Source organism: Leuresthes tenuis, unplaced genomic scaffold (genome assembly GCF_036924035.1).
Source record: "Leuresthes tenuis unplaced genomic scaffold, fLeuTen1.0.hap1 SCAF_12, whole genome shotgun sequence".
In the NCBI taxonomy this organism is placed as follows: Eukaryota; Metazoa; Chordata; class Actinopteri; order Atheriniformes; family Atherinopsidae; genus Leuresthes; species Leuresthes tenuis.
Window position 1 is genome coordinate 4,496,762 of NW_027325366.1, and position 10,512 is coordinate 4,507,273.

The following is a 10,512-nucleotide window of genomic DNA, read 5'->3' on the forward strand; positions in this document are numbered from 1 at the left end:
GACAATAGACCCTTTGCATTGCCTGGGGTCTTACATGTTCTTCAGTTTTCTGTGTTAATATTGGACATTTTACACACTCAAACAGTATGCATGAAGTAAAAGAAAAAATCTGAGAGCTTTTTTTACATTATGATCAAATACAACAAAAAAGATCAAAATCTTTTACTGGTTAAACCTGTTACTGGTATAATTTGTTTAGCCAAAGCCTGATATATCTTGTTTATCCGTGCCATTTAGCTCCATTGTTTTTTAAACCCATTTAAAAAGATGAGTTCAGTTCATTCTAGTGAATATAGACAGTGTATCACAGCAAATGTGTTCTACATGGTAAACAGTTGATAACAAGCACAGGTTTTTACTGTTTAAATATTGAGCCATTAAAAAAAATCTAAATCAAACTGGCAGGTTGCCTCACACTAAAGTCGGAGATTTGCATGGAAACAAGTTTCATGTGATGGACAACAGTTGTTTAAAACATGCTAAAATAATGACAGCTTTGTTTATGGCATTGTGGCGATGGACTGTTAGTTAGTGTTTTTTTTTTTGTTAGAGCAAGTAGAAAATCACATTTCCATGGCACAGTGGGATTGAGTATATAAGACGAGCAAAAGCTTACTCCCCTAAGACACAAAAGAAACACCCCAAATCCTAAAGAAATTTGAAACACGGACAGAGTTAATGCAGCTAAAGCCCACTTCCTTGTTTGCAGGTTGATTTGAACTGCAGGAAGCCACGGCACAGGCAGCAGTGGCTGCGATATCAAAGATGGGATTTACAGCAATAATGCGTTTAATTATTTTTTCTTTTCACAGCGCTTATGCTCAAAGACACACCAAAACCCTATAAAAGTATGTTGCATGGAAACCGAGGAGCATTTCCTGGTTTTACTCGAGGCTCAGCTTTGCTGAGGCTCCAGCTAGCACTGACTGACTTAAGTTACCTAATAAACCCTGAACCTTGTCGAGCTCTGTGGAAATGCAGGATGCACAGATGAAATACTCTTCCGGCTCCTTCTCTGAGTCTACTTTTAGGGCTTGTAAAATGTTAAAAACCTTCAGATGACGTTTTAAGTAGAAATGTAGAAACTCCTGCTGGGGGAAGGTTCCAGAATGACCATGTATTGTGTTGGAAGAGATTAACGTCTAAGAGTTGCTGAGGACTGAAGCTGAGTGAACCCATGCAGGATCTGGAAAGTGACTGAAATCTCAGCCTTTAAGTCTTTCACCTCTTCCAGACATTTTCTTTCTTTCTTTCCTCTCCCTCTTTTCATCATCTTTCATCCTCCCTTTCTCTCACTGACCCTCACTCTCCTACTGATTCCCTTTTTCTTCCCCCTCCTCAACGTCTCCAGTACCCCCCGCCTCTCTCTCCTTCTGTCTCGGCATGGCGCTCACTCGTGTGGGGGGCAGGGGCTGCTTCACAGAGCGTGTCAATGGGAAAATGACTGGGGAGACGTGGCTAATGACGCAGCATACAAATACACAGATGTTTGTAAAAATGAAATTGGATACCTCGGCGTGTGGGGATGTGTGTGTTACACAACGTAGAGTGGATATATTGTCATATATCTTGTGTGTTCTTATGTTAGTGCCTTATATCCTGATCAGTCTCTGGACAACGGCTAGAGAATATTCTTTCAAGAACATTTTGTAAGCTGATCACCTTACTGACGACTGTTTATAACAACAACTGGATGGAAATTACAAATATATTATTTGGAAATATATTGTACTCATCCGAACATTAAAGAAAAATCCTCTGGACCTTAAATTAGGGGAACACAAGCTCAGATGAACAGCATATATGAGATGGGATCATATATGAGATGATATATGTGTCTCTTTTTTTTTTTATTAATTGCAGAAGCAATCTGTGACAAACTGAGCACATGCTAACTGCTTTCATCCAAATGAAGAGAACAAGTTGCAACCAAATCAATTCAACCAGATCAAAGCTCTGATTAATTGATCATTAGTAAGTGTGAGCACCTCTATTGCTGCTCTGGAGCATTCAGGTGTCACACAATGCCAAGGAGGAAAGACATCAGCTTCTTAGAGAAGCAGTTGTTCATCAATAAATGGGTAAATGGACTTGTACTTATAGCGCTTTTCTAGTCTAACTGACCACTCAAAGCGCTTCTATTACATTAATAAACTATTTGCAAATAGTAGAGTCTGAGCTACAGCTTCAGATACAGCTCAGACTCTACAGGCCTCAGTTAGCACGTTACAGGGTTAAAGTTCATGACAGCACAATTAGAAATTGTTTGGAAGGGTTGCAGGAGAAAGTCTCACCAAAAAGAACATGGCAGCACAGCTTAGGTTTGCAAAGCTGCATCTGAACAAAGCACAAGACTTCTGGAACAATGTCCTTTGGACAGACCAGACCAAAGTGGAGATGTTTGGTCATAATGCACAGCAGCACGTTTGGAGGAAACCAAACACAGCATATCAGCACAAACACCTCATACCAGCTGTCAAGCACGGTGGTGGAGGGCTGATGATCTGGGCTGGTTCTGCAGCCACAGGACCTGGGCACCTTGCAGTCATTGAGTCCACCATGAACTCCTCTGGATACCAAAGTATTCTAGAGTCAGATGTGAGGCCATCTGTCCCACAGCTAAAGCTGGGCTGAAACTGGCTCATCAACAGGACAAAGATCCCAAACACAGCAGCAGATCTACAGCAGAATGTGGGAAAAAGAAAAGAATCAAGGTGTTGCAATGGTCCAGTCAGAGTCCAGACCTCAGCCTGATTAAAATGCATTAATGAATGCCCATAAACCTCAATGAATTGAAGCAATGTTGTGAAGATTGTGGGTTAACATTTCTTCACAATGATGTGAGAGACTGATAATGTCCTACTGAAAACCATTGCTTCAAGTTATTGCTGCTAAAGATAGTTTTACAAGCTACTGAATCATGGAGTGTACTTAAACACACTGTTTCTGCGTTTTGGCTTAGTTACTGTTAGATCTGAAGATCATCTGAAGTCGAGTTTAGCTCATTTTAAGACCTAGGATCATATTGTTTTACCGTTTTTGTCCTGATACTTAAAACTTTAAAATTGAAAGAGGTTGTACTTTTTTTCTGACACGAATGTTTGTTTAACAATATTTTCATTGATACTGTGTAATTTGTCGGATTTATTCAGAACTTTGTTTATTATTTCATTTTTCAGACCCACTTTATCCTTTTCGCATTTGTGGGTGGAAAAATATTTACAATAAAAAATGATTAAATCAAATTACTATTGCTTTGTGCTTTAAACTGTGTATTTCCAACAAAATTCTAGATTCTTTGTATTTTTCCTTTGTAGGTGGAATGTTGTGGGCATCCAGGGCTCTCTGATGAGCTACTTTACAGAGCCAATCTACTTCTCCAGCATCATCCTTGGCAGCCTTTACCATGCTGACCACCTTTCCAGGGCCATGTACCAGCGCATTGCAGACATCGAGGACCTGCCCCAGCAGTTCACCCTCAACAGGCCTCTTCTCAGTGGTAAGAGCCCTGCTTGATGTGGAGTACATGGTGACATACAAAATAAATTCAAAGAAAAAAGAATCAGATAAGCTGCTTTCTAAAATATTTTACATGAAAACCTGACCAAATCCCAGCTGTCCAAATATCAAGGAGGGTGATTTTAATCCTAAGCAATAACCCATTTATTCCCCTCACTGGTCGGTCCTGCAGCAAACGAAGACAGGAGGAGCTTTTCTCCTTTGTTTGATCTGAGCTGACATTTACCTTTTTGCTGTGGAATTTGAATAGCTTTATCATTTTGTGTAAATGTTCAGCATTTGCTTGACCTTTTCAAAAGGCCATGCAGACCAGGGTTCCTGACCGGGTGTTTTCTTTTGCTTTTGTTTTCCTGTTGAATTTAGAACATCCAGCTCCTGTCCTCTTGTTGTTCATAAGACTAACATTTTCTCTAAAGGAAAGTTTAAATTTGCTAACATGTGCTTCTTAATTCTTATTTAGCCTGCTGGTATTAATCCATACTTTCTGCTATTTATATGAGCCTCTGTCCCACACTTTTACCAGTGCTAATTATGAGTTCTTTGATCATTTCCTGCTTGCTCATCTCAAGTCCCTTTTACTTCCAGTTGCTGCATCTGTCAAGCCTTCTGTTGTCTAAAAAAGTGCCAGAATTACCGATCAAAAGTCTTAAGAATTTTTTTGAAATGTGGTCTTTATTTTGGGGCAGATTTTTTATTTTGATCTTTCAGTTGTACTTTCTGACCCTTCACCAAGAGAATCTTTTTATAATTTTTTTATAATAATTCATAGCAAACTATAGAGTAATCAGATGGGTTTTATCACTTACTCCCAGTCTATGAAGCTGTTCCAGTACATTTAGAACAAGGTTTGTATGTTTTTGTGTGTTTTGTGCTTTTTTGTTCTTCCCTTCTCGTCAACTCTTTGTTTCTATATACAGTTGTTTTTTTCAATTGTTCTTAAATCTGAGTAATTGGTGTCATAATTGTCATTAGTAACTGGTGACAGAGCCGCTAATTTGAACATAAACTTTGGTCACATTCAGCACCACTGCAGAAATAAAACACTGTAGATTTGTAGGTGTAAAACCTTTAGCTTTTAATACTGTATTATTCAAATAAACCTGTAACTTCACAACCAATCATAGGTAAGTTGTCTTTATCCAAATAGCAATTAGACTAGTTTCCCAAGTCATCAAATCATCAGCTTTGTAACTGAAACTTCCTTTTTTGCAGCTTTTCTTTGGGGAATATTATTCTTAAATTATTAAACTATTTACCCACGCTGCTTTTCTAAAGTTTGATGTCCTCCCCGTCTTCTAAAAGATTCACCACAATTCCCTTTTTTTTTAATAATAAAAATGTTCATGCAGAGGCTTCTTCAGCATCACTGCAACAAAGAACTGTTCAGGAGGTCATTTCCACCCACAGTAATAACTCTATACAAGGACTTTATTTATTTTACGTTGACTAAACACTGTTTTCATTTAACATATGGGATTTGGGAATTGATAAAGTATTACTCAGTTTGATTCTGCTGACTGGTTGTCAGTTAGTTGTGTGATTTTACAGTTGTCTGTCGCAACCTTTTTGACACTTCCCTCTGACATCAGCTTCAAATTAAGCACATAGTTTTCAACTTTGCAGTTTCAACATTTGATACGTTTGACTTTTTTGTAAATGTGGTTGTATTCAAAAAGTAAATAAAATGACTCAGACTTTCCTGCCTTTGTAAAAGCTGTTTATATTTCAGATTTATTTGATAGGAACAGATAGCAAATATACACAGACAAGCTAAAAACAGCTTTCTAGTGCAGCAGTGTTTGGAGCAGTTGCTACTTTGCAACACTAGTTATTTTCGGTGCTAGTTTGACCTCCTCTGCTGGTTGAAGAGTGTTTTAATTGAAGCTGCTCCAAACATTTTTTTTGCATTGTTATGAACTCATTATTAGTAATGCTTGACACGCTTTGTGCTGCCCTATGCAAATCAACATCCCACCTGTTTGTCTTTCTTCCCATCTGTGATGAGGCACCAAAATAGCCCATTACTAAACTTCACTGCTGGTGTGGTGATCGTCCTGCCACAAAAATAAGACAGAAGCAGTCAGTTCAAGTCAGTGACACTGGTTGTTCTGTCTTGATCCCCGAGGATGGAATTAGCCATCATACGACCCCCCCCCCCCCAGTTCGTATCTTATGGTTGCTCTCTAAGTGATGGGTAGAGGAGAAAATAGTAGGGGGTTATTAACCTTTTCCGCTTTAGAGAGTTTTTAGTGGTAAAGGACTGTGGCCTTAGAGCACTGAAGATTTTATCCTCTGCAAATCATTTTCTGCCACAAGTGCTGCCAAATGGAACCAAGAAGCTAAATACACTCTTTCACGCACACACACACACACACACATACATACACAAAAAGAGCAAGACACAGGGATTTATGGGAGCCATATATCTCCCATTTATACTTGAGATACAGTGGAGGCGAGAGCTCTGTAGTTTGCTGAAAGACGGGAAGCACCCCCACCCACCCATCCATACCTTACGTGGAGGGCATCTTTTCCTTCTTCTGTGTTTAACAAATGAAAATACAGACAGAAAATTGTTGTTAAAAGATATTGGAGCTGGTTGTTCACTTTTTTTCATATTCTGAGCTATTGTTCCACAAAGACATGTACAGTATGGACGGGGGCAGGCAATCAGAAACATTTCAATCTGTTTGAACATATCCCTGTCGCTTTCTTACTTCAGGTATAAGCAATGCTGAAGCCAGGCAGCCAGGCAAGGCACCAAACTTCAGTGTGAACTGGACAGTGGGCGACCAGGCCCTGGAAGTGATCAATGCAACCACAGGGAAGGACGACATGGGCCGCGCTTCACGACTCTGCAAACATGCCCTCTACAGCCGCTGGGTGCGACTGCACTCCAAGGTACAGAGGGAACACAGCGACCTGCTGCCAGCTTTTACATATACTTTAAGAGACACATTTCCTCCAGCAGCAGGCGCATCAGCAAAAGTGTTGTGCTGAAGCAGCTTACATCAACATTATAGCAGCACGTTTTAACATCTCCACTGCATCACGGATAAACGAATGATTTGACACAAAAAATAACAAACGGACTCACGTTGAGAATAGCAGACAAGGTTCTTTTTTGGGTTGATATGGCTCATCTGACATGTGGAAGTTAAGATACCTGAACCATTAAAACTAAAATGCTCCCCAAAATGTTAATAATGAAGACAAATATAAGGCACAAAGTTTAAGCAGTATGACCAAGAGAAAGTCTCCTATTTTCTAAATGGATTTCTGATGTGCATCAGTGGTCAAGTATGAATTGAAACATATGAAACTGACAGTGTGTTTATGTTTATGCATTTAGCAAAGCGACTTACAAATGAGGGTATAGCATTACAGCTAACATCAAAGCTAACAATAAACTACATAGAAGGTACCCACGAGTCAGACTCTGTCAGAGGTGACAGGTGTGACAGTGTAGAGACAGAGGAAAGTACAGAAAGATAAAGTGCAGAGATAGAGAAGTGCAAGGTAAGTGCTCGGACAGGAGATGCTGTCTGAAGAGCTGGGTTTTCAAGAGCTTCTTAAAGATAGACAGGGACGCCCCTGTTCTGGTAGCGCTCGGTAGCTCATTCCACCATCGTGGAACGACACATGAACAGAGTTTGGATGTGGTGTTGGCACTGCTGGACGACAATCCAGTGTGTTGGAAAAGTGAGTCGCATCTTGAAAACTAGCAAATTAGAGGGTTTATGTCATTCTTGTGATTGAATTTATGCTTTGTTCTGTTGGTTTCAACTGAAAAACTTAGAGCAGAATAGAAATATACAAACTTTATTTCTTACACCCTTGTCTTTGTTTCCATTCCCTCCTCCTCTTCAGCTGTCGTCCATCTTGCGGATCAAAGTGCTCAAGCCCAGCTCCTACCATGAAGCTAAGCAGGCAGCCTCAGAGTATCACTCTGCGAAGAAGGCACTCATCAAGGCCTTCCACAAGGCCGGCCTGGGGGCCTGGGTTAAAAAGCCCATCGAGCAAGACCAGTTCACCCTCAGCTCCTGAGGGAGTTCGGGGACCAAGGGGTTCCTTAAGCCTCCACTCCTCCCCACCTGACCCAGGCCTGAAAGCCAGAGAGCCCCTTATAAAACATCCAGGCATTTACTTCCGTCCCCATGTGTCGGCGACGCACGTGCACTTTGTACTTGCGTGGTTTCTCAAACTACTCATAGCTCATCATTCTCATTCCTCAGTGGATCTCAGCCTTGTGTCTTTTGTCATCGTATTGATTTTTAAGCTTTTATTTTCATTTTTATTGAATTGTGTTTTCCATCTGTTCATTTTCTGTTTTTAAACTGGAATCACTGTTTTTTTACCACTTCGTTGTTTTTGTTTCCCAGAGATCCTGTCCCAGATGCTGTAGATGTCGAAGTTATACAGTTTCGTCTTCTTAATCAATGAGTGTAGCCAGTTTAGGGCGAAATGTAGCCTAGAAGCAGGATATTTTTGACTAAAACTATTGTGTATGGAACTAAAGATATCTATATATATACTTGCTGAAATTAAGGACTATGCTCTTTAATTTAACGATGCATACATTTTCAAGATGTAAATCTAGTACAGAGAAATGAACGTAAGAAAATGTGTGTTACCTGATTCGTTCCATAGGATGAGACTACATGTTCTTAGCGCCTGTATTAAAGATGGAAATATTCTGAAATACTGTCGCCCTGTTTGATTCAATAACCTGAAAGAATTTCCAAGGCAGGTGTGACAGCAGTTTAGCACACTCGTGTTGATGTTTTTGTCTTTCATTCATTCAAATCCTTTGTTCAGTAAGTTATTTTCCGTCACTATCGTTTCATACTTGAACAGCGTGGGGTGGCTCATGTGGACTCCTCCCTTCGCCTGGGTCTTGGGACAAGCTTTGGGAGGTGCTGCACGTTGTATTTTGTCCTTGATTTAAGCCATGGCTTTGCATGGAAACTGAGACTGAGAGGCTTGCAGAGCAGAATTCATGTGATGGGGAACTCCATGCGTCCATCAGTGAATGATTTTGAATGAATGCCAGCAACTTCCTCCACAGGCAGCTTTGAATCTTTGTCTCTGTTTTCTAGATTTCTTGTGATTGATTGGCTCTGGGCTGGAAGGGACAGCTATTGTTTTCTTCCTTCCCGTGAGGGATTTAAGGATTGGGGATAACACTGTAGTGAAAACAGTGACAGTACAACAAAACCTCTTAGAACTTGTATTTATGTCACTTCGTGGCAGTGATTTATGATAATTGTCAGATCAGCTATCAATAGATGTGCTGCCATGGCACAAACAGTACAATATTTTAAGTTATATTCACGAGACTCCACATTGTACTAATCTGTCGTGAGTGTGATGCAAACATGTTGTAGTCCCTCCACACGATCTTCTTTAGAAGCACCTTCACACAGTAAAGTATTATGCAGTCCCTGTATGAACAGACTCACAAGTTGTATGCTAATACCTGTTGCCTGTAGTTTACAACCAAATGTATCACAGTGTGGTGTCATGGTTATCCTCCTCTCTTATTCCCCACACTTCAGAAACTAAGGCTATGTTCACAGTACCAGCCACATTATTCAAGTCCAATTCAGACTGTTCACAAGTGTCTTGTTTCACGTGACCGTGACTGAAACGACACCATACAATGGAGAACATATGTTTGAGACCACTAAGGAGAATGTGACATGTACATTGTTCAAAAATGGAAGCTATCACAGCACATTTGTAGATGATTTTTAGCTCTACATGACGTCAAACATTTGTCCAACTATATAAGAAAAATTGGGTGGCTAGCTTTTCCTGTTTTAGTTGCTTTTGTATTGTTGTAGTAGTGCTGCAGGTTTATGGCGATCGTGCTATACGTAAGGTTCTGTTCACATCACCAGGCTGAAGCAACTGATTTATTTTTTTTTTTTCAGTACTGCGTGGAGACAGAAATCCGGTCGTCAATTTCAGTTTTCAAATCCGATTTTTGTTACTTTCGTACGTGGTCCTTGATCGGATATATATCCAATACATGGCTATGCAACATGAGTAATGACGTTCATATCGAGTTCCATATGGCTTTTTGCTTATATGCATGTAATAAGTGTTGTTGTCATTAACCTGCACAACTAAAAAATGTGCTGTGATAGCTTTCATTTCACAGTTGTTTGTGTGTCTCTATCTAATCTTATCTAATCTCCCAAATGGTCTCACAAATATGACATTTCCTGTTCTTGATACAAATTACGCATGCAAAAGGGTATCTAGTGCACGTGAGCTGTTTAGGTGAGCAGTTGCATTCACAGGAAAGTTGGATGCAAGACAGTTGTACTTGTGATTGTGAATCCTCAAATTGTATTTGTATTGAATGAACATTGGACAATGTGGCTGGTCATTTGAACACAGTCAAAGTGATGCAAATAGGGGTTTGAACTGATTATCTGTTTTCTGTGTACACAGCCCTGAGAAAAATCAGATTTAAGTCGCATCAGCCTGGTAATGTGAACACAACCTTTGTTACATATTCTTTGTTAATTGCCTGCATGTTTGAAGCTGATTAATGAACCACAGTAACCACAGTGAACTCTCACTTCCAGTTGTTGGAAAGATGTGTGTGTGAGTGTGCAACTTCTGTGTGTGCTCAGGTGTCTAAGCATACTCAAGTCAAGTTTTCACCAAAGATAAAGATGTCCATGTGTGTTTCTGCCCCAGTGTTTTCCTGATGACAGTTCTTTTCTAATATCTCATACCTAAGTCTGCCATCAACCCTTTACTGTCAGGTTTTTGTATATCCACACAATGTACTACTTCTTTGTACAAAAAAAAGAGGATGTATTCAGTTCCATACAGGGGATCTTGAATAATCAGGCTTCTCTTGTGCATTTGTAGCTGTCAGTGACCACATGTATATTGTGACCTGCGATCATTATTGCTGCAATATAGTATTTCTGTGTATATAAGAAACAACAAATATGGCAAATCTTCTTCCAT

General features: G+C 39.9%; 1 protein-coding gene across 4 annotated transcripts in view; it reads left to right on the plus strand.

The window, feature by feature from the left end:
• Window positions 1-8,221, plus strand: part of adarb1b (adenosine deaminase RNA specific B1b) — a 126,078-nt gene extending 117,857 nt beyond the window's left edge. For all 4 annotated transcript variants that reach the window (XM_072397854.1, XM_072397856.1, XM_072397855.1 and 1 more), the window contains 3 exons: window positions 3,318-3,499; window positions 6,242-6,420; window positions 7,390-8,221. In XM_072397854.1, the coding sequence (XP_072253955.1) occupies window positions 3,318-3,499; window positions 6,242-6,420; window positions 7,390-7,566 (538 nt within the window). In that variant the 3' untranslated portion in view covers window positions 7,567-8,221. The remainder of the gene's footprint in view (window positions 1-3,317; window positions 3,500-6,241; window positions 6,421-7,389) is intronic.
• The last annotated feature ends 2,291 nt before the right edge of the window (window positions 8,222-10,512 follow it).